Source organism: Thermobia domestica, chromosome 2 (assembly GCF_964235325.1).
Source record: "Thermobia domestica chromosome 2, izTheDome1.hap1.1, whole genome shotgun sequence".
NCBI classification, from domain to species: domain Eukaryota; kingdom Metazoa; phylum Arthropoda; class Insecta; order Zygentoma; family Lepismatidae; genus Thermobia; species Thermobia domestica.
The window spans coordinates 224,797,278-224,822,525 of record NC_137455.1 but is presented as its reverse complement, the minus strand read 5'-3'; the positions used below and the strand labels follow the sequence as shown (position 1 = coordinate 224,822,525).

Genomic DNA, 25,248 nt, shown 5'->3' with positions numbered 1-25,248 from the left:
TGGAACGAATAAGAATAATGAATATCGAATCTCTTAATTTTTCAAGGTTAATTAATGTATTAAATGATAATCCTCAATGTGTTTATATGTTCTAATTTTGTTGCCTTCTGATCCTACTAATATTTAATATTATAAAGATCTTTATTTGTAATTTGAACATGAAGGAAACTATCAGTTAGGTTTAATTTTTGAATAGCCTCATCCATGATAATTGTAAATCGTCGTTCTTAGTATTGAGATAAATTGATAAATATAAAAATGTGTAACGTTATAATATATTATATACAAGTGGAAGAGTAAAAATATTTGTATTAAAGGTAATATTAAATATACACGAGGGCTATTCAAAAGGTAGATGCTTTATAATCTTCAACCCAGGGTTCTTTCCTTCATAGTAGAACTATTACGGAAGTCCCGTCCGGACGACATCTACAACGATAACGTTGTATATAATATTAGCAATCTGTGCCAGTTTATAAAAAGGGATCAGAGGCGAATTATTTGAGCAGTATTATGTATAAAGAAAAGAAAGACACATACAGATATCGAGAGATTATTTTGTAATCGTTAACTAAAAAGAGAGTTGTTGCTATGGCAACGTAGTAAATAACTGTGCATGTATGTAGACATCTCGTTGAATAAATAAGTGTGTAGGTAGGTAGACATCTTGTTGGATATGCAGAAAGTTGATTATGTACGCTTTTCATGGTTGAGTATTAAAAATCAGCTAAGAAAGTGATAAAACGTTTGAATTATTTCGAAGATTACTAAAAACAAACCAGGACACCTTCTATTACAAAGTGATAGTGACGAATCGATTTCTAATATTCGACATGCAATGCTTAAGAATGTGGAAGCAAACACCTTTATCATGAATGTTGGTTGGGAAAGGGCAAGGGATTTACCAGGATATTCGAAACACATAATTGATCTGCAGTAAACACTTTTCGTGTTATCGTTCTCAGAAAGAAATGTTACAGCATTTGTTGAACAAAGTTTGGGTAAAGCAATCGGTGGTGTAGTGGTAAAGTACCAGACTTCCAAGCGGAAAATCTCGGTTCGATTCCCCGCCAGGTAATATAACTTCTTCGCATAAAATAATGGCTGCAAACAGAGATTAATCTTCTGTTGGAGAAGTTACAAATCATCACTGGCGAGAATTCGAATAAACAGTGTGTGCGTTCTTCATCATACACTGTAATAATAAGTATGTTTCATATTTATATTCGTCTCTCTCTCTGTCTCTCTGTTTCTTGACGTTTCCCTATCCTGTCGTTGCATCTTTCACTTCTCCCCCATCTCTCTCAAGTACACACGCATTTCATGTGCATGTGCATGTTCCAAAGTTAAAACGGAGCAAGAGAGCGATAGACCTGGTCTGGAGAATGTAATTAACTGGCAACTTCAGCGTCGAGTTTTTCGTGCTCTGAGGATAACATCTCCAGTCTTGGTGATCTCTGAAAGAAATACTGTTTAAACGCAACGGAATAAGCAAAACATCTTTTTTATTATCTGAGTTACCGAGTCTCAGTCGAATTACCGGTCACTACCGGTTTGAATCCTCGACCCAGTGGTGGTCCATAAGCTAACCAACAACATCCGACTAACACTATGATCCGTTTGAGCTCTAGCGTGTTCATTCTATCTGTGCAAATTACAACCTTAAATTCGCAAGAGATGAAAGTGATGCTTGATGTTCGGTACAGATAAATCTTCGGAAAAGACTAGAAAATGGCAACCTCTTTGGTTATTTGGAAACAAAATTTTATTTATACTAGTTCAATATGTTTATTCATGTTCAAATTTGAAACATGCAAGGTCTGCTACATCTATAAGGAACATCCAATTTTTCATTTGAACGTTTGTAACTTTTCATTATGATACGGTTTGGACTTTTAATATAAGATATTTCTGATATTTACCAGTAAAATAGCATTCATTCAATTTTTTCTTTCTTCCTTTTTCTTTTCTTTTTGTTCCTTTTGCATTAGTAGTCTGGAATGGAAGATATGACCTACGCTACCTACTGGGTTTATTAGTAGTTTGCATCAGTACGTCCAATGAACACTACCGAATTTACAACCGAACCACGCGAAAACAAAGCATGTGTGTTAAACTGTTGACATTATCTTAGATGTGTCTGTGAGATCTACAATTCTACTGGAAATTGAGTATGCTATTTTTTATGAAAGAGACTTGATGAATGTTTCAAGCATCCTCTATATATTCGAACAGTCCTGAAAAAAACATACAAAAACAAACGTTATTTCTATATTACTGTTGGATTTCTGGTAACGGAATTTTATAATGTTAGGTTCTTTCCTTACTAAGTTTAAAATTCCACATTTTTATCTGTTCTTCCTTTTCTTTTTCTTCTTCTCTCGCCTTCTCTCTCTCTCTCTCTCTCTGCCTCATTTCTGAACCTGTGTGTAATAGACATCCATTGGTTTCAATTTTCCATTGTGTGTGTTTCAGTTTATCCGTAAATCAACTTATGAATCTTGTTTCGTCTCGGTTTTATTTCATTTTATCGATACTAATATATGTGTAGTTTGAATTAGAATTGCGTTCATGTTGTTGGCTAATTTTAGTACGGGAAAGCAGAAAGGAGGAGAGAGAGGGGGTCTCTTTACCAGACACGAGTATGGGATAAGGTGTATATTGGGTGGCCTAGCTGCACGGTGTTAGCTATCGAAATTTTTTTGATGCGGAATGTACAACGTGAGACCTGTATGTTTCAGGTATCCGCTGACTGCCCTGAAAAGGAAGAACTCATCTTACAGACAATTGGTCTGGAAAACAAGGCAGATAACTCTTCTGAGGTTACATATGTAACATGAAAGGAAAATAAAATCATTAGCAAAACATTTGCCATTGATACTTTCATTGACGAACTTGGGAAATGGACAGTGAAAGCAGTAACACACCAACACCTTAAGAAATTGCGACAACACACTGCAAAAGTAAAGAGAGGTGTAGGTCTGAACAACTATGTTTAGTGTTTCACTGTAGTTCTGCTGAAAACCGGTCCGTCATTCTGCCACAATAAGTACAGGAGCCACTTATTTTCAAAACAAGACCACAAGTATCGCAGTTACAAGTGATGACGAGAACATGGCTCAGCGCATGAATTATTGGCAATATGCAAACTTCTTTAATAGCTGCAATCATACACAAAAAAGATTATCATTATTTCTGATGGTGCCCCTAGTCACTTCATAAATCGCTGAATTGACGAAGTCGCTTGCGTCAATGGAGTCGGTATAGGAAAGTACCGATCATAGGACGGACTTTGCGATGGTGTTGGGGGCCTGCAGTCTTTCTAGCCCAGGTAGAACTGCAATGCAGAGTACCGAGTATTTTATAAGAGTGGTAAAATCATACACATCAACATCCCTCGTCCTGTTGCCAAAACAGGAAGCTGCAGAATTCCGCCAACAGAAAACAGAACAATGATTAAAGCAGGGTGGATTGATTTAAATCAGTCTGATTTAAATCACTTGATTTTTTAAATAAAAATCGGTGATTTAAATCAAAATTCCGAAATAAAATAATTTAAAGTGAAAATAAGTAAAATCCCGTTTCTGTTCTGTTATTTCGGTTACGGAAGTTAATAATCATAATACAATGAGACTCAAATGTACAGTATGTACAGCATAGTATGAAAACAAGTGCCATGCACTGGATGATTAGGGAAAATCCCGTTTTCAACGGGTAACGGAGCAATGCTGCTTTCTTCTCTTCGTAACAATGGGTTTGGGCTTTCAAATCAGAACTATTCCAACGGGGAAATCACCATCGACATTTAAGACGAAAATTCTTTCGCGTGCGCGTCTGCTTGTTTGTTCCCGGATAATAGGGCGTATATAGAGGGGTCCTATCCCCTCTGAGATTTTTTTTTTAAGATTTATAACTTTAGGCGAAATTTATGTATTTCCTGCCTCAAGCTAGTTCCAATTTTTTAAAAATATGCCCCTACCAAATATCAGTAACTTTTGTGAAAAAAGTGACATTTTGATAAACGTTGCTATACTTTTTCCTTAATGCTTAATTTTTTAAAATTATATTACCTGTTTTTATTCTATTAAAAATCGAATCTTCATTATTCGATTAAAAAAGTACCAATAAACCTCTTTACTTCGTTTTTTTTTTTCAGGACTGAAGGCATTGTAGAACATGTTACATATGCTTTCACGCCTTTCTGCGTCGAGACATAGTGTGTGATGACATCATAAATTTAAAAAGATATTTTTTGTTATGCCTATTATTATTATAATTATTATTATTATTTGGCAGGCTTACATTTTGCATTCAAAAGACTGAAATTTTGCACACTCGTTCAGTGCATCCCTTAGTGTTTTTTCTTTTTAGATGTTTTCAGATCTCTGCGTGAAAACGGGGGTCCAGAAGGGAAAATGTAAAAAGAGATATTTTTAACGAAATAGCTTTTTCCACGATTCAGATGGAGACATATGAATGGTACCGTTTGAAAGGCTGCTCTATTCTGAAGAGAATGACGTACGAGCCATGATCCTAGGATAAATAGGGATGTTTCAGGAAACTGTTACCTGAGATACTGTTTTATAAGGGAATCTGGGGTATTTGGGGGATATTGTTTTTCGCGGGCTTACTTTTGCACCTAGAAGATTGAAATTTTGCAGATTTATTTAATGTACCCCTTAGTATTCTTCAGTGTTTCAGATCTCTACCTTAAAACACGGGGTTGGTCCAGAGGGGTAGAAAGTAAGAAATGGTATTTTTAACAGAAAATCCCTTTTTTCGTGATTTTTCCGCCCCAGATACACGATGGAGACATTTTAATAATACGATTTGAAAATCTTTTTTTATTCTGAAGAGAATAATATACAAATGACAACCCTAGGATAAATAGAGATATCTGAGGAAATTTTTATATTACATGCGGGTTATCTGGGGCATTGTGGGGATGTTCTTAGCTCATTGTTAAATATTTCCCCGCCCTTACTATTCAAGATAGCTTGAAATTTTATACACAGATTTAGTACACCCCTTAGTATTTCTCAGTTGATTTTGAGATATGTGCGTTCACACAAGGGAATCCAGAGGGGATCAAAATTTGAAAAAAAAAAAAAATCAGAAAAATCCCATTTTTTCTCAAAACTTCCCGCTTCAAGGACATGATAGGGAAATGTGAATGTTACCGTTTCAAAGGCTGTTCTATTCTGAAGAGAATGAGGTATGAACCGTGATCCTAGGATAAATAGGGATGATGATATAGCTGCTTGACTGAAAGTCCATAATTTTCCTTTTTAAAAAAGTCATAATTTAAAAGGGTTAAGAAACATTGTTTGGGATTAACAGAGATTAACAATTGGGGATTAATTCAAAATTCAACCCTAATACTTTCACTTAAATGGCATAAATAGCATTTAATACTAATTCCTAATGCTTTTTCTTCAGTTCGCGACTTGTAATTTACGAGGAGAAAGATTTTATTTAAATCAAAAAAATCGATTTAAATCCAAAAAAAAATCAACAAAAATGATTTTTTTTTAAAAAAAAAAACATGATTTTTTTCCACCCTGGATTAAAGCAAACTTCCCTGTGAAAGGAATTCAGGAGTCACATGTTTCAATTCATAATGAACTCATATTGCACTAACTATAAAGAGCAAGAAAGAAGAAATTCCATTTGTCCAACCAAGATCTCAGAAGCGGCAGGATAATAGTCATATTCATAACCTACAAAGAGGGACGTTTGCGGTCTGTGTGTATGACTATGACTAGTGGCTCGCGGACGTTATAGATAACAGTTGTGAGCAGTGGCGAAGGGTAGTAAGAGGCCCTGAGGCCTGGCCTAAACATTTATTTTCAAAAATTATAATTTATAATTAATTCACTTTCCTTGCACAGAATGTATGATAGTTTCTAAGTTGAAAAAAAAATTGTTCCATAAAGAAATAGTGATTCGCACCACTGCTGGGAGGCTCACCGAGCAGTGTCTCAAGCGACAGTAGAACTACTGCCAAGCTACTCAGAAAATCCCGCGAAAGAACGTGTTGGTAATAACCTGCGAAGGAGACCTCAGCGCTTATCGACTTTCGTTTCTACATAAAGCGTTTCTCTCGACACCTTCGATTTCGATTCGATATGTCAAACAAATAAAAAGCAAGAGAACGTAGGACCCCATTCTGTACCAATTTTGCTTAATTTTGCAGACTCTAACGCAACGCAAAAGCTGGAACAAGCTATTCTAAAGGTGCTACGCCTATTATCGCAAACTAATGCCCCTTTATTCCGGTATTATTCCGTTACGTTGGCACAAACCTGTACGAAATCAGACTCTGAGTTAATTACAATTGAGTAGAGAATGTGTGTTTTTGAGATATTGTGGCATTTTTTTCTTACATTTGCAAAAGTAAATGAGAAAAAATGTCAGTAAGTGGAGAATATGAACATAATATAATTCCTATTAAAGAATCATCTATGTCAGTGGTCTTGAAGATTAATGTGTTATTAAGAAACGAAGACCAACTCCTATGTTGAAAATAGAACAAACAGAAGGCAAGAGAGAGTTCTGCATGCATTGATTAAAAAAAAAAAAAAAAAAATAGTAGTTTGAAATAAAGAGCAGCGTATGAAAAAATATTTAAGTCTGATTCTTTTTTAAAGGGGAATTAAGTGACACACAAAATAACTTGATTGAATGCTTGTCACGTGTTTTGAATAATATAATTAAAGACGAAATATTACAAGCAGAGTTTGTTTCGGTACAAGTAGACTATACAACATATTTTTCTTGTGAAGTGCAGATAATATGATAGTCCATCTTCCCCACTCGAACTTAGACAGGTGGCCAACTTACAGAAAATAAGCAGTGGCACGACAGCTACTTATAAATAATGTATATAGAGTAATCATAAAAATATACAGTACTAGAAAATATTACTATAGTATGCAAGAGCGCCGATTTCTCTGTAAATTTTGGGGGGGGGGGGTGCATTCAGATGCAGAAGGTATATATATGAAGATTTTAAGACAAATTGCACTCAAGTTATACCAAATATTGTATACTCATAAGTAAAAGAGGGGCCACATGAGCTTTGGGGGTCCTGGCCCCCTCGGTCCCCCCAGGATCGGCTCTCTTGATAGTATGTTTAATATATATGCATACCTTTCTCTTCCTGAAAACTAGTCTGGTACATTGGATTATTCGGATTGAGAACACAATAACACAAACAACCATGAAATAGAAATGTATGTATGCAGTTTATTGAAATTGATATTATAGCACACTGAGTTATTCAGATTGAAAACAAGAAAAGCTAAGTTATAAATTGAGAATTTCATATGCAATTTATATGACTTCTTTTCAGTTATTACTGAATGGTGGTTTATTCTAGACGTATTTGTTTTATTCTTTTTGGCAGATATGCACATTCTAATATTGTACGTAAGTACCTCTTATTAATGAGCTACAAGTGTTTCCATCGGAGCAAAAGATGTTTTGAGGAAATCTTGAGGGAATTCATATCTCAAAAACTCCGCTATCTTTTGACAAGCTGACAGGTGTCAATAGTTGACAATTGAGATGGTTAGTTTTAACCTTGAGAATTTTCCGGAATTACTAAAGCTCCCCACTGATGAGAGGAGCTGATATAGCTAATAGTTTTTACCAAAACAGACAGGGTAAACAAATACGTACAATCATTTCCTGAATTCCTGTACGTGCTATTTCTTATTCACATTTTCCTTCACCACCCCTTTAACAGGGTAGTATTCTGGCTTTTGACCTCCGAGAGCAAATCGCAGGAATCCTTGGTTCTTTTCTCCAGTCACAAATACAGAACATCTGCCTCTCATATGGAAATTCGAAAGAGTTAAGAAAAATAATAAAACTGTGTTTTGAGTGGCCAAGATACGAAGGTAAATTTATCATTATCATAGGATAAACATTGCTTTAGCGTGGCCAACTTCCAGGATAGACAGGTGGCCAACTTATAGAGTACTAAGTAACGAATGTCTTATGGGAAAATGCAGGTTCAAGACGAACTAGGCCAAGATAAGCAGGTGGTCAACTTAGAGAGGTGGCCAAGTTAACAGGTTTCACTGTAGAACATTGGGCCTACCCTCTCGAAACTATCACCCTTTGCTACAGGGTAAACTTAAGTCGTGATCTTTATGCTACCACAAGGACTGGCTGTTATATATAGATTTCCACATGCAAACAAGTGCTCAATTCCAATCCGCGATGTTTTAAATATTGTAGATTGCATAGTTTCAATTGGTCCGACAGAAACACATTATTCAATATCAAAGAAAGATACTGATGTAGTTGAACACATTTTTGTTCTTTGAATTGGTAATTTCAATTCTAAGCAGTGTGTACAGAAGTTGCATACTTTGAAATCCGTAATATGTTTAAGAGTTGTGTCTGTTACTTATCTATATGCAGAATTAAAATGTCATGTCAAAGATTATATTTTGTTTTCATGAGATCAACATCTGAGAATGTGGTAACGGAAACAGGCTTAATATATAGCAACATTTTTGTTTTCAAACTCTGTTGAACTTAAACGCGAAAATTCTCTATTTCAGGGAATGTACCACTGTATGGTACTAATCACACTAATAAAAATCAGAATTTATGGGATTGACATATATACATACGGTGAATGATAACTACGTGGACAAACTTCAGCAGGTGATTCCGGACACCTGTACGAGTAAAAAGTCTTGGGAGCAGATGCTAGCCGATCAATAATTTGGGCACAACAGGGCGCCGAAAATTGGGAATAGTAACTTGAGAGCCCCATATCTCCACTATCCTGAATGCAGAGCTAAGACGGCAAAGTATGCCTATGCAGCAAGCCTGACATTCTCGCGCAAGGGAGTCCCCCAAGCCTGACATTCACTCACTGTGACTTAGAAGTTGTTTCTTAGAGTAGATGTTGCATTGATGTATGCAGATTCACTTAACAAGTCCCTCTACTCCCCCTACGTGTATAAATACGCGTTCGAACGTGCCTTAAAAGAATGTGCAAGGAACACAAACGAACTTATGCTATCTAATCGACTTAGGGCAGGAGCGTATCAGGGTCACGTGCGACACCGTGTCTGCAAGCGAAGATGCAAAAACTAGAATTGTGGAGAAAAAATCGATAATACGTAAAATTACGTACGTTAGAGACGTCTAATGTTTTCACACATATAACTATACTTGTAAACATAAAATATACGTTTACTACATCGTGCGGAAATATTTACGAAAATCAGGACATTTGTGCTGTATCGCCAGACAATAAAATCGAAGAAAGAAAAAAAAAAGCGCAGGGTTGCACCTGAAGGGAGCAGACACGTTAGCGACGATGGGTATGTACGTAGCGAGGGTGGTGAAAGCAAGTGGGTTTTGGCAATGAAACGATTTTCAACAGCACTTCTAAGGTATCATACTAGAAACGATCCACTTGGAAATACATCTTCCATATACTGTACAGAAATACACCGCCATAGTGGCCACCTACCAGGTTAGGTTTGTTAGGGTACACGCTCGTTATTTTTGTATAATTCTATAGAATTCAAACATGCTATGTCACAACCTTGACATGTAAGCGTACCTCTCCGCCTCCACATACAGTGCTACTTACAACATTAGGGTTAACTTTACAACGCCCGCTCCAGCATTTATACTCACTCAGAAACGAGAAATTACACACTAATAATTTTATGAAAATGGATCAAAACTTACTTAACCTTAAGCTAACCCGTTCCTAAGTCCTATCCTACTGATTTATTTCTTACTCTACTTTACCCTACCCTACTCTACTATACTTTTTAAAAGGGCCTTACTGATCGATGCGCAGCTGGAGCGTGTTTTGTAAAGTTTACCCCAACATTAAAAACAATAAACAACAACCACTATCTTAACTTCAACAATCCCCTTAATCTGATTTTCACTCACTCTCCGTCACAAACGGAAAAAAACGGTAAATTTCCTAAAATTGATTCTGCGATATAGCACTAACCCAAATAATTAGTATGTTGTCAGCTGTCTTATTTATTATAACCGTAGTACTGCTCTTGTAATAGTTTGTAAACGTGAAATACTGGATTCCTACATTGTGAAGAAAAATCCTCCGCTAGTGGAAATTAAGGCTGACATTAAGTATCTCCTCCAATCTTTCACATATAAAATTTCCAGTGTCAATTACTTCACAAAATATAGCTGAGCGAGCAAAGGGGGCGCGTTTTTTCTCCTTTTATCACAATTTAGACAAATACAAGGTACTCGGTTCTAAAGCTATGAAACGTTTTGGGGAAGGTACTATATACCATCTGAATTTAATATCCTAAACAATCCTCTTCCTTGTGCACTCACTCATTTTAACCGCAAAATTACCATTTCTATGACGATGGACTATTCTTAATTAGTACCCGTTTCGTAATGACAGAATGTCGTATTTCATAACTGTCACTATGTTATACTGAAATAAGATAGTATGTACTTTGTCAATTACAACTTCTTATAGTGTATTTTATCATAATTGCTCGTCATTTAGTAATAAGCGTATTATAATGTGTATTGTACCTGTTTACAGTCGGTAATTCCGATGTATCTATTCTTCTTTCTCCAGAATTAACATCACTTGACAAAATATAATAATATACTTGCTTTGTCTCTGTTAGAATACATAAGCTTCTTAAATTTGGTGATATATACACTGAACAGTTACATGAGATAGTTTTCAATTCTGGCTCAAATTTGCACAATGATATTGTTTTATGTTCCATGTTCACAAAATCACCTGTTACACTCTTCTGCTCCGAAACCAATATTGGTAAAATTGTGCCTCGGTTATAATTTCTGTAGACTACAAACTTAAAATTGTCTTATGTGTAATAAAAAGAATTTTTAAATTGAAAACTACAAATCACAATCAGGAATGGAACGTTAATATTGGGAAAAGGGCAAAATTAAGATAGAAGTTCAGACAGTGAAGTCGGACTTAATACTCGGATGGACATGACCAAAAGGGTCGGAAAAATTGAGATTTTTTGGAATGAAAAAGTGCAAAAAAAAAAAAAAAGTAAATTATAAACGAGAAAATGTTCAAAGAAGAGAGACGTGAGTAGTGTATATGTGAAGAAGGTTGAACTTAACATCTTCCTGTACTTCACCACTACAACATAATATGCACTCGAAAATACCAGTTTGGTTCTTTTTTTTTTATCAACTCTCAATACACAGTGTATATAGTAATACCGAACGAGCGATAGCGAGTGAAGGCATATTACTAACCAGGTTGATTGCTTTCTTTGCGACTACTCAATTGGTATACGGACCTCTGTTCTAGAACCCTGCCACTTTAGGCTAAGGGAGATGATTAAAGTAAGAATAATGATATAAGAATTGGTGGAATGAGAAAGAGGGAAGAAAAGGAAATGCTTTGAGAAAACTCACGAACATGATGTTGTCCACCACAAACTTACTTGGACGGAATAAAACCAGAGACCGCACTCACCAAAGGTAGGCGCTCTACCAGTGACTCATTGGACCCCACAAATTAAATAAGAAATATAAGTAGTAGGCCCTATATAATTGAATATTGTATGTAAGAAACTTATTGTCCATAAAGATTCTCTCTCTTCAAGCTTTTGTAATTAATGTTGCAAATCGTCGGATGCTTTGTAATGTGTGTCAAAGAAATAAATGCATGTTTTTCGGGATAGTATCCTCTGCTCCTTGCTGCTATTGGTGGTATAAAAATAGTATTGAGTTGATTTTGAGTTTAACGTCCCTTTCAAGAGGGAGACTATATGAGACGTGGGCCTACTAATTAACGTGGAATCCGAACCATATGAGCTCACATCGGGAATGACCCCCGGGTCTCCCACGCCAAAGGCGCGTATTACTGTCACATAAAAATGCATGTTTTTACACGGGATAATAATTAATTATAATTAATTAAACCAATAGAAATATTCAAATCAGTTGTAAAATCTTCCAATGTTCCTATTTCGTAGCTCCTGTTTTCCGATTTTTTAAAAATAAATTAACGTATCTAATAATGAATTTTTTGTGAAAAGATACTGTATGTTTCCTTTGCATATATTTCAGTGAGAACATTAACGTCAACATTTCACTAGCAAATGTAGCAACTGATCAAATTGAATAATGCCAAAAATAGCCTACTTTGCTTACAAGAACATATTTTTGGTGGAAGTTCCTATATCATGTTTTTTGGGGTGTTTGAATACTTCGGAAGGTTTTATACAATGTTTGTTATTATACATATATGTTTGTTCTGTTTGATATGAAAAGAAAATTCATGAAGAAAATGGTCTGCAGAGGTCTTTTTAGAATGTCTGTTATTAGTTGTAGTAGCTGACTTGATTTTAGCGTCCCATTCAGCAGCGAAGCCGTATGAGACATAGACTTACAGCTGAACGTGGGATCCGAAACGCATGGACTCCCGCCGAAAATCGAACTCCGTTTTTAGAAAAAAATGTATCTGACCACACAGTCAGTTTTTATCCGTTCGGGTTCGAACAGACCCTAACATAGTGAACACCTACCTCGGACTGGGTTGTTGTCACGCCATTTTTATTGAAATACGTATCCTAACAGAGAAGAGGGGGTTAAAAATGTATGCCAAAAATAGAATCTCTCACGTTTGTAAGATGAAATTTGATCCATAAATTCCTTATTTAAAACCAGTGTGCACGTGTCCGACCGTATTTAGAAATTTCGGTAGGCCTACTAAGTGGAGAAGAGGGGCAATTTGTATAATTTTTGCTCAATATTTAAGAATGATGACATCGAGTTTGTGTCTTGTCTTCACAGCGAAACGGATGAAGCACTTGAAATTACCTTTTTAATATACGTTATTTAGCATTTGGTCCAGTCGGGTTTTTATCATTCAATAACACATATATCATAAGAGGAAAAGATGAACATAAACATCTTATTTTAAAATATGTGAGCCCATCTTCCGTTGTCCTTAAAAATCTACTTTTGAGGGGGAAATGGGATTACAATCTAGAGGATAGTCAACTATGCCTAAATCTAACATTGCAGGTGAAAGTGAACACGACGAAAGAAGTAATAGCGGATTAAAATTTAGCATTAGAAGTCATTGAAAAACAGAATGTGATGCGCGCAAACGAATAAAATAAATAAATAATAATAAAAATCCGTAACGTTGCCGACGAGAACACCGTGGATGGTGCTTATCGGAAGACCATAAACGCTATTCATTACCTCATTCTTCACGGTTTGGGTTGCAAGAAATAAAACTATTTCTTCGTGCTAATATACCTGTCAAAACAAAATGTTATATTTCTGCAAAATTTACTTTTCTCACATGACTGAATAATTAAAAAAACATATGACAAGCCGGATTCGATCTGGAGACCTCATGATCTTTACTACATGTTGTTATTCATTACATCAAGGGGACATTGTTTGCAATGACACTGATACATTGAATGGTTTGTTCGAAAAAGGTAAAGCTCTTTACATCGAATCTTTTTGCTTGTTCCGTTTTTATTTTCTTTGCTCATTAAGTTTTTCGTAGAATACATGAAAAAGAAATGTTTTTTGCTTAGGTATCCAGGAATACCGTTTTAACTGATCAGAAAAACAGCAATCTACTGATGAAATGATATGGGGTAATGTGTAGCATTTTTTTCCACGCCATTGATAGCATAGGAATTATATAAAAGAGAGTGTGTTGTTATGAACTACTAATATCTTCTGCAAGAAAGATTTCCACGTATTACTCCGCGGCTCAGGGGATAAGTGAGAGATTATAATACACAAATTCGCAAGATCGAGTCTTGTTGTTGTTGTTGATTTTAGTTTAGCGTCCCGTTCAGCAGCGAGGCTATATGAGACGTGGACCTACTGATTAACGTGGAATCCGAACCACATGAGCTCCCGCCGGGAATCGAACCCGGGTCTCCCACGCCAAAGGCGCGTACGCTAACCGCTTAGCCACGAAGGAGCTCAAGATCGAGTCTTGTCCACTGTTATTATGTTTTTTCCATTTTCATTGTTTAACGGTGAAAGTGACGTAGATACATTTCCATTGGCATTCAGAAAAAAAAAACATGGAGGTGAATACGTAGCCCTGAAAAGGGCTCTTTGTATATAGTCTAAGTATTTAATCGGAGGTCCAATAACCTACTTCATCGACGACTGCCTGGAGCCTTCTGGGTATGCTCTCTGCAAGTCTGCGGAGAAAGCGTTCACTAAGGGCGACGACTTCCTCTCAGGTGTCTGCAACGATTTCCCATAGTCCATTTTTTGTGGATGGAGGCGGATTAGGCCAGTTCTCCTTCATCACCCTTTTGACCTCTGCCCATACTGTCTCAATTATATTCATATCGGCTCCACGCGGTGGTCAATTTAGACCTCTAAATCAGCCTGCTGCGAGAGCCAATTCTGAACTAATTGACACACATGAACCGGAGACTTGTCTTGCTGAAATTTGATTACTCTATCGGGGTAGAGAAAACGTACAGATGGCAACATAACATCTCGAAGGATATGTAAATATTACTCACCTGTAAGACGTCCTTCTACCCTATGGAGTACTCCAAGGTACTGTGATGTCATGAAACCCCAAGCAGATACAGATATGCGTCCACAGTGACGTTTGTGGAAAACGTATCTGGGATCATGCCTGGAGCCTCTCGGACGATACACGACTACTGGGCCGTTATTTGAGGAAGAAAATGTGCATTTGTCTGTGAAGTCAACATTTCTCCAATCACGATTCACATTTTCTTCCGTAAATTGAAGCCGTCGTCTTATATGCTCTTCCGAGAGGAATTCTTTCACAGCAGCACGACGGGAGTGAAGATTAGCTTCCCTAAGACGCCGTACAGCAGTATCTCGAGAGCCTGGAAAAGCTGATGCGTGCCGAAATTGTCTGGTGGTCATGTTGGGATTAAATCGCTCTGCAGCAACAAGCTGCGCGTCCTTTCTGGTGTCGTCACACGACGCCTACCACTACCTCGGCGCCGCATAGTTTCTCCAGTCTCTCGAAAACGCTTTATCCACTTCTGTGCTGTTCTTGGTAAAACTTCACACCTTTCAGCGGCTTGTGAAGCGCAATAGCCTTCTTGCACTAAAGCGAGAACACGCTCTTTTCTATTCTCAGCCATTTCTGACTTCTACCCTTTTCACGAGCTGCACGTTGAATGAGTCCTCTTCTTAGTTGAAGCTATCAAACGGCATGCGCAGTTGGTTGCCCCAAGAGCTAGTAAGATAGTAGTTTTTATTTGCCATCAGTCAGAAAACACTTCTTATTTCGATATATGTTGTTTGACTTCAAGCGAGCACTTTACTGAGTGTTAGATCCGTGGTATTCTGTTCAACTTTCCTTCAGGCAATTTTAAACGTAATAGACAATATTTGGCTGACCTTGTCAGTGCCTAAGGCAGAAGACAAAATCTATGAAAATGTTTTCAACATAACATTTTCGATTTATGTTTATCTCCTATCCAATTTTATTACGACTGCCTCCTTTAGAAATTACAGCTCTCTGTTTTGGTCCGTATCAGGGAATTCTATTGCTGTTTCTTCAACGTTCAATATTTTTGGCAAAATTAACACTTTCCAATAAAGCTAAACAAGCATCTGTTTCACAGAGAAAACAATATGTAAAGTTCTACTTTCCAGTTTAAAATTTAATATATTTTTCCACTGCTATGCGTGCTATACAGTCAGGGGCGTAACTACTATGGCGCGAAACCCTCCAATGCGGGGGGCCCATACTCGAAGGGGGCCCTTCTAATAGACCGAATCAACATGCTTTTCAGTTTTGTAGTAGTCTACAATATTCTTCCACCCTTCCCTTTTTCGGGATGGGCCAAAATAGATTAAGTAATCTAGCACTATTTTCAATAAATGCGGACAAAGCTGAAAAGATGGATGTACGGGAGTTAGTACAGGATTTTGCTGACATGAAAGCAAGAAAGAAACCATTCAATTAATTCCTCCTACTTTTTCATGAAGACTGACGTCACTGACTGCAAAGAAGTGAGTCCATCTTCCATTCTGAAGCTTATTGAATAAATTATATGTATAACAAAGTGGTTTGCATTTATGAATATTTAGGCTTAGTAGTTGCATGCATTTAACTCATTATTTAGAGATACAGGGAAATGTGGTTATTTATTATGTTATCTATTATTCCACAAAAAAATTGTTAAGGCGGGGGCCCTGGGTGTTACCCTTTTTAATTACAACGTAAAAGTTATTGTAATTCATAATCTAGATTTTTATAAAGCGATTTGAACGCTTGAAGCGACTTAATGTTCATAAAGCTTCTTTTTCTTGAAATTTTTGTAATTAATGTCGCAAATAGTCCGATACTTTGTAATATGTGCCAAAGAAATAAATGCATGTTTCTAGCAGGATAGTATCGTCTACCTTTTGCTTCTATTGATGGTATAAAAATAATGTTGAGTTGATTTGAACATCCCTTCCAGCAGCAAGCTATATGAGACGTTTACCTACTTATTAGCGTGGAATCTGAACCACATGAACTCACACCGGGAATCGAACCAGCTCTCTTATGCCAAAGGTGCGTACGCTAACCGCTTAGCTACGAAGGAACTCGGTATGAAACTAAAATACCACACATTACCCCCATATTACTTCACCGACCGATTTCTGTTTTATGATCAGTTAAAATAGCATTTCTGGACACCGTAGCGAAAAATGTATTTGCTTTTTCAAGCACTGTACGAAAAATACAAAAATTAACACAATAAAAACGAAACAAGGAAAAGGATTCAAAGTAAAGTGCTTTGCCTCTCTCGAATAAATCACTCAATGTATTACAAGTGCATATCTCGAGCATTTCCAGTAGAATTATCAAAACGCACTAACTTTACAACTTGGCTATGTGGTCTAGTATGTGCGTCTGTGGTATACAGGGTCTCGGGTTCGATTCCCAGTGGGAGAACTTTTGGAATTTTAAATGTTCTCGATGTGTCTATGTTTGTGCCCTGTCATTCAAGGTTACTGGAAATAACTAAAACGTGTATAATCGAGTACGAAATATACATAAATTACTGACAAGGGAAAAGCAGACTTTGGTAAGTGAATTTCAGGGCCGGCTTTCGCGACGTAACTTAAAAATAATATAAGTGGGATTAGCGAGGCGCTTGAAATTACAGTAATGATGATTGACGGTTCGGTTCTCAGTCCGTTTTTTTTTCATGTAAGAATATTTGATTTTTTCTAAATATAACGTTATATTGTTAACATTTGAACTGGTTATAAAAACAAAATCAGTCTATTAGCTTTCAAACCTCTGTCACTTTTATTCACCATCTGTTTGTATACGAAGATGACGCTATGGAAATGCTAGCACTACCAAAGTTCAAATAGATTTCCAAGTTAATATCAAATTGATACCACACGCCTAAAATGAGAATATATGTTTCTGCTTTAAATGTATAGTTCAATGATACCAAACTCAACCCCCTATCCGCATCCCTTCGGCGTTGGGTGTAACTTTAAAATTTAAAGTGGGACCCCCATTTCTTATTGCACATTTGGATTCTCCAGAAAAAAGTGACTGATTCACCCAGAATTTAAAACAATTCCTTCACGGATGGCACTTTAATCGATACGGGAAAAGGAGGGGTACCAAAATGTTATGAAAGTGTGGTTTGTCAGACCCGTGCTCTGTGCTCATACGGTTAGCATATTGGACTGCGGAGTGAGAGATCCTGATTTCAATTGCTAGTAACCCTAGGGGAGCACCAAATGATTACCTATCAAGTAGTGACTATTTTCATGAATATATGCATCAAATAAAAATCCCTTAAAGTCTGATACTAAGATATTATTATTATTATTATTATTATTATTATTATTATTATTATTATTATTATTATTATTATTATTATTATTATTATTATTATTATTATGTTACATATTACTTGAGATGCAAACTATAGTTGCAGAATGTTGCCTAACTGAAAATCCCTATCAGAATTGTTAGGTTTCTAAAGTTGTGGAAATTACTCTTCCCACCCTGCGAAAGCAGTAATTACGTGAATTCCTCTTACCCTCTACAAATAAATTTAAAGCAGTGTATTCAGTATCGTAGCTACGTTTTATGGGCTCCCCACAAGGGTAACACCCAGGGCCCCCGCCTTAACAATTTTTTTTTGTGGAATAATAGATAACATAATAAATAACCACATTTCCCTGTATCTCTAAATAATGAGTTAAATGCATGCAACTACTAAGCCTAAATATTCATAAATGCAAACCACTTTGTTATACATATAATTTATTCAATAAGCTTCAGAATGGAAGATGGACTCACTTCTTTGCAGTCAGTGACGTCAGTCTTCATGAAAAAGTAGGAGGAATTAATTGAATGGTTTCTTTCTTGCTTTCATGTCAGCAAAATCCTGTACTAACTCCCGTACATCCATCTTTTCAGCTTTGTCCGCATTTATTGAAAATAGTGCTAGATTACTTAATCTATTTTGGCCCATCCCGAAAAAGGGAAGGGTGGAAGAATATTGTAGACTACTACAAAACTGAAAAGCATGTTGATTCGGTCTATTAGAAGGGCCCCCTTCGAGTATGGCCCCCCCGCATTGGAGGGTTTCGCGCCATAGTAGTTACGCCCCTGACTGTATAGCACGCATAGCAGTGGAAAAATATATTAAATTTTAAACTGGAAAGTAGAACTTTACATATTGTTTTCTCTGTGAAACAGATGCTTGTTTAGCTTTATTGGAAAGTGTTAATTTTGCCAAAAATATTGAACGTTGAAGAAACAGGAATAGAATTCCTTGATACGGACCAAAACAGAGAGCTGTAATTTCTAAAGGAGGCAGTCGTAATAAAATTGGATAGGAGATAAACATAAATCGAAAATGTTATGTTGAAAACATTTTCATAGATTTTGTCTTCTGCCTTAGGCACTGACAAGGTCAGCCAAATATTGTCTATTACGTTTAATAGATGGTCTAAGTGCAATTTGGTTACACGGGGAGTTAATCATCTTTTTATTCAGGTTCTATTTTATTTGATCATGGTAAAAAAGAAAAGTAGAAAAAGTAAATGAAAAGAGGAACATGAAGTGCACTGTCTCAACACAACACAGACGTGATAGTGTACCAGATGAATGTTATGTTCTGTCCAACTTTGGACGTGATGAAGACCAACGGTGCCCTGGTAAGACATGAGGTTGTTATTGTGCAGAGGATGAAGGGGCTATGTAATGAGGAACGACGGATGATGAAAAAGCTGCAACTGCGTCTAAATCCGGATGATCAGGAGGTAGGGTATAGCGGTAAAGTGCAAAGAGTAGCGACAAAAGTATATCCTGTAATTGGCGAGGTGGATTGAACGTGATGTCTGCTTGCATTGTGGTGAGGAGTAACGGATGCCGGGACTCGAATCGGTTAGTAATATACTTCGTCCGTAAAGCTTCAAGATGGAACAGAAGATGTGGAAAAGACATAATGTCGTAAAGATCTTGAGTAGGACTAGGAGGTTTTATTCTGTAGGCTATTCGTATGGCATGTCGTTCTAGTATTTTCAGTTTTTCATAATGACGCTGGAATGTGGCTATCCATGCAGTGAATCCGTAGGTCAGGACTGGTCGTAAGAATACTTTGTAGGTATTAAGAATGGTATTTGCTCGTGGTCCCCAAATAGTACCCGTGAGGCGTTTGAGGAGGTTAATCCTGTTATATCCTTTCTGTATTACATTTGAAGGTGAGGGCGCCAAGTGAGGTGGTGGTCAAAAATAATTCCCAGATACGTTACATGTTTAGCTGGATGAACCCGCATGTTATCTACTTGGATATTCAGAAGTGAAGGATTTCGATGTACCCGTGATCTGCGTTTTGGCGGGAGAAAGACTATTGCTTGTGTTTTATCTGGGTTGAGTTTCAGACGCCACTTCGTACACCAGGTGAGGAAAGTTTGAATTGCTGCATTAATTTCAGTACTTATACGGTGAATAGTCCGGCCTAATGTAAGAAATGCAGTGTCGTCTGCATACTGAAAGATATGTGTGTTTGGCGGCAATGGTGGCATATCTGCTACATATAGAAGATACAGCAAAGGTGATAAGGCAGACCCTTGTGGTACTCCAGAGAGAATAAATATCGGGTGCGAGAGAGTGTCATTAAGAGCAACATAAGCAATACGGTTGTGAAGAAAATTATAGATAAACCTGATATATGATATGGGAAGTGTCAGACGGATAAGTTTATATATGAGAGCTTCATGCCATATCTTATCGAATGCCTTTTCCAGGTCGAAGAGCACTATACAAGATGGAAATTGTGTATTAAACTGATTGGTAATAATATTAGACAGACGAAGCAACTGATCATTGATACTAAAACCGGGGCGGAAACCAGCCTGATGCAGAGGGATTATATTACGTTCTGTTAGATAAGAATGAAGGCGTCGAACAAGGATTCTTTCAAGAATTTTGCAATACACAGAAGTAAGTTGAATAGGCCGGTAAGAAGAAACAGTATTAGGTGGTTTGTGTGGTTTTAGGAACATCAGTGTTTTGGAAGTCTTCCACTTACAAGGAACAAAGCCTGTCCGAAGGATGAATGTATAAATGAGAGAAAGAAGGTAAAGCAACTGATAAGGCGCTTCTTTAATATGTCGATAAGTAATCCCATCGAAACCAGGTGCAGTATTTTTCTTGTTCTGGACAGTTCGAGTTATATCCGTTACTGTAATTGGTTGTGTAAGAGCAGCCTTGTGCGAGAGAGTGTGATAGATGTTAGGTTGAAGACGAAAGGTGTCGAAATTAACTTTCTCAACCGGATGAAGACGCTGAGAGTATGCAGGTGGTAACGGAGTAAAGATTCCCTGGAGATATGTTGCAAAAGCGTCGGCTTTATCCTTGTCACCTTGTAGTGGGGAATCTTTATCTATTAACGGATATGAAGTACGAGTGGATTGTCCTGTGAGCTTATGGAAGCGCTTCCAGTATTATGTTGGATGAGCTGTTTCGGCTAAGGAATTACAGGCTTTTATCCAGTTGCGTAATTTATAAGCTTTAAGGTAATTGGAGACGGTGCGTTGAAGTTGACGATGATGACGAAGAGCTTCTTCGTTTCTGGTATGGATATATTCGTTGTAAAGGGCTCTGGAACGTCGTATGAGAGGTAAGTATTGCGGAGGTAACGGAGGACGGCATGGAGAAGTAAGCTTGGTAGTAGGGATGTTAAAAGCTTTTTTTTGCCTGCTAAGAGGGTTACGCCCTCTGTAGAGGAAGAGAGGTAGTTGTACTATTGCAAAATATGGAAACAATAGATGGGCTATGGGTGGTTAAAGAAGCATTTTTATTAACAAGCAATTCAGGTCATTATGGTTTTAATAACCATAATCATGAGGTTGGTTTAAGGTTTAGATGTGAAAGAGCATCAAAGCAGATGGATGAGAGCAGATGAGATTGAAGTGCAGTTCACATCACAACACATAGGTTTTGTTAGTATGACAAATGCGTGTTATCTTCTTGCCTAGGGGCGACGCTAGGCATTGATGAAAACAAGGGTGCCCTGTTAAAACGGTAGGTGTTACGGTGCATATGATGGCCAGATATGTGGGAGATGAGCATCTGAAGAATATGGTTCGTAGTAACGACTGTCTGGGTGGTCAGGTGGAATAGTGTAGCGGTAGAGAGTAAGCAGTAATGAAAGCGGAGGAATGAAAGCAGCAGAGGGGGAGAGATTACGGGCGTGTTCTTCAAATGTTTGCTGTAAAAGTGGATGGTTGGACTGCAGACGGCGGGTAATATATTTTGTGCGAAGTGTTTCCAGATGATAGAGGATGTGTGGAAATGTAAGCCGAGCATAGAGGTCCCGAGTTTTACTGGGCAACTTAATTCGAAAAGCTATGCGCAAGGCATGTCGTTCAAGAATTCGTAGTTTCTCATAGTATGATGGTGGTGCAGATAACCAGGCGGTGAAACCATAAACAAGTATAGGTCGCAGAAAAACTTTATAGGTGTTCAGGATAGTAGTCACAGAGAGTCCCCAGGTTGTTCCAGTAAGACTTTTCAGCAAATTGAGACGACCATATGCCTTTTTCGCGATAGCTTGTAAATGGGCCGACCACGTAAGGCGGTGATCGAAAGTAAGGCCAAGATATTTGACAGTGCGAGAAGGTTTGAGAGGTACATCTTGAACAGTAAGATTCAAGAGACGAGGATTACGGTGAATACGAGAACGGCATTTCGGTGATAGGAATACAATAGCTTGCGTTTTCGTCGGATTTATTTTCAAGCGCCAGTGAGAGCACCAATCGACAAAGGTATTGATAGCATCTTGTAAGGCCAAATTAAGTTGGTGGATAGTTTTACCAGTGGCGAGCAGTGCAGTGTCGTCTGCATACTGAAAGAATTGTATTGTAGCTGGAACAGCAGGAAAGTCGGCAACATATAGAATGTACAGTAAGAGTGACAAAGCCGATCCTTGTGGAACCCCAGAATGAAGAAAAAATGGAAAGGAGTAACTGAAATTAATATAGACGTAGGCCAGGCGACAAGTGAGAAAATTAAAAATGAAGCGGAGATAGGCAATAGGCAATCTGAGTTGCTTCAGTTTATAAATAAGAGCTGGATGCCAGACCTTATCGAATGCCTTTTCCAAGTCAAACAGGACCAAGTAAGATGGATGTCCTGTGTTAAAATGGTTGTAGATGGAATTAGTAAGGCGAAGTAGTTGGTCGTTGATGCTGAAAGAGGGTCTTAACCCAGCTTGTTCAAGAGGAAGGCTGTTGTGTAGTGCCAGATAACAGTGAAGACGTTTGACAATGATACGCTCTAGAATTTCGCAAAATGTTGATGTTAATTGAATGGGACGATAAGAGCTGACAGTGTGAGCAGGTTTGCCTGGTTTGAGAAACATGAGAGTCTTGGATGTTTTCCAGTCGACAGGGACATAGCCAGTACGAAGAATAAATGTATATATAAGATAAAGCAAATATAAAACAGTATAGGGGCTTTCTCGAACGTGCCTGTATGTAATAGAGTCTATACCAGGAGCTGTGTTACGCCTATGAGCAACAATAGAAGTAATGTCAGATATCAAGACTGGCTCAGTAAGAGAGTTGTTCTCGGGAAGGGTATGTTGAATATTTGGTTGTAAATGTGGAGAGTCCAGATAGAGTCTGTCGACGGGATGAGGACGATGAGGTAAATCAGGTGTCAGTGGTGTAAATATTTCCTGAAGGTACTGTGCAAAAGCATTAGCCTTGTCAGTATCGGTATGAAGAGGCGCATTATTGTCAATAAGAGGGTAAGTTGTTCGAGTATTTTGCCCAGTGAGTTGCCGAAAACGCTTCCAATACTGCGTTGGATGAGAAAGAGAACCGAGATGGTTGCAAGTTTTGATCCAGCTCCGTAGTTTGTAAGCTCTGAGATAGTTGTGAACGGTGCGTTGAAGTTGTCGGTGGTGATGCAGGGAGTCGAGGTTGCCAGTAGCGACGAAATCCCTGTAAAACTGACGAGAACGTTTTATCAACGGCAGGTATTGTGGAGGCAAAGATGGTCGAAAGGCTGAAGTAGTAGATGTAGGAATGTATTTGGCAGTAACATTTTGCATGACAGTAGTCAGAGATTCGAGACAATGATAGAGGTCTGATTCGGTACTTGGTGGCGATAGATCAGAAAGATTTTCTGTGAGATGCGATCGGTATGCAGTCCAATTTGCCTTATCATAACGATAGGTAGTTCGTGGAGGTATATCCTTAGAAGTAGCTGAACGAGTTGTAATAAGGAGTTTGATAGGAGCATGGTCGCTGCCAATGAGATCAAGTACCTCAACAGAGCTACGATGAAAGATGTTGCTCGACACAATAACTATATCCGGGGTAGTCTAGCTAGAAGGCCTGGTAGGTTTCGGCAGTGGTAGTGTCACACCGGTAGTATGGCTAGTGATATAATTGAGAAACTGGTCTCGCTGAGTCGCCGGACGGCTATGTAAATTCACGTCTGCCATGATTATATAGGTGCGAAAATTATTAGAGATGTATTGGAAGAAACTGTATGGAATATCATGACCAGGACGGATATACAAAGTTGCAACTGTTACATAGAGTTCTTTATAGTATAAAGATGTGATAAGATGTTCAGGAATATTTTGTAAAACGGGTAAATGACTGCGAAATGAGATGGAAGGAGAAAACCCAATCGCTACTTCCCCGTTGGCTCGCCTGGCTGCTATGGTGCTATCCTGCCGTAACAATTGAAATCGAGGTATGCGACATGTCATGTTGTGTGAGAGATGAGTCTCATTAAGCAGAGAGGCATGGATCTTTTCTTCAAGCAAAAGCGCTTCAAAGAGCGGCTTGTGCTGTGACAGAGAACGTATGTTCAAAAACAAGAAGGAGAGCGCCATAATGCAATGAAGAGAGACATGGTGGCTTTTAAACCTCGGTTTCCAGTATATTTGAATGATAGTAAGCATTATTGCCAGAATATGTGAGAGAGATGTTAACGTTGAAAATTGCCTTGGCTGCATACTGAATTTGTTGAGCGATGTGGTTACGTAACAATGGGTGAATGTTTTGTAAAGACAGAGTAAGAAATGTTAAAATCTGATGGACAGTTACAGGCTGTTGAAGAGCGGGATTTGTAGGTGGTTGGATTTGTTCAGGTATGCGCAGTGGCACTACTGTCTCTGGTTTTGATGGCTGAGGAGCTGGTTTGGATCGGCATTTGTAACTATATGTTGGGTGTGAATTTTCTTGACATGTGGAGCACGTCGGAGGTGATTTCAAATTAGTACAACTACGTGTAGGATGTGGGCCGGAACAGTAACCACACTTAAATGGGTTTCTGCACTGAGATGTAGAGTGTTGTCCATAGACCTGACAGCGCTCACAGCGAAGAGGTAATGGAGAAGAAGTCCTGGATGGTTCCACGCGATGGCGCTGTTTGTAGATATATGCACCACGAGTTAGCAGGTCATCAATGGTCTGCTGTGAATTTGTAAGTACCCGCACCATGTATGTCGGACCATGGTCGCCTTTGATCCGGATGCATTTGATGATAAGGTAGCCCTCTAACTTGAGTTCTTCGAGGATCTCATCGTCGGTATAACTCGGATCTACCCCGCGAATAACTACAGAAAGAGTAGGTGATTTCTTCGGCGGAGGTGGCTGTTTGGTACGTTGGTCACTGAGCTTGGTCATTGTAGATTGTTTTCCGAAAATCTCGAAACTGAACTTGTTCCGAATTGTAGGGAG

General features: G+C 38.0%; 1 protein-coding gene across 1 annotated transcript in view; it reads right to left on the bottom strand.

Annotated features, from left to right (window-relative positions):
* Positions 1-11,022, bottom strand: part of LOC145679799 (uncharacterized) — a 65,425-nt gene extending 54,403 nt beyond the window's left edge. Inside the window, exon 1 of the mRNA XM_081750339.1 lies at positions 10,567-11,022. Within this exon, the coding sequence (XP_081606465.1) occupies positions 10,567-10,769 (203 nt within the window). The 5' untranslated portion in view covers positions 10,770-11,022. The remainder of the gene's footprint in view (positions 1-10,566) is intronic.
* Between the last annotated feature and the right edge of the window lie 14,226 nt (positions 11,023-25,248).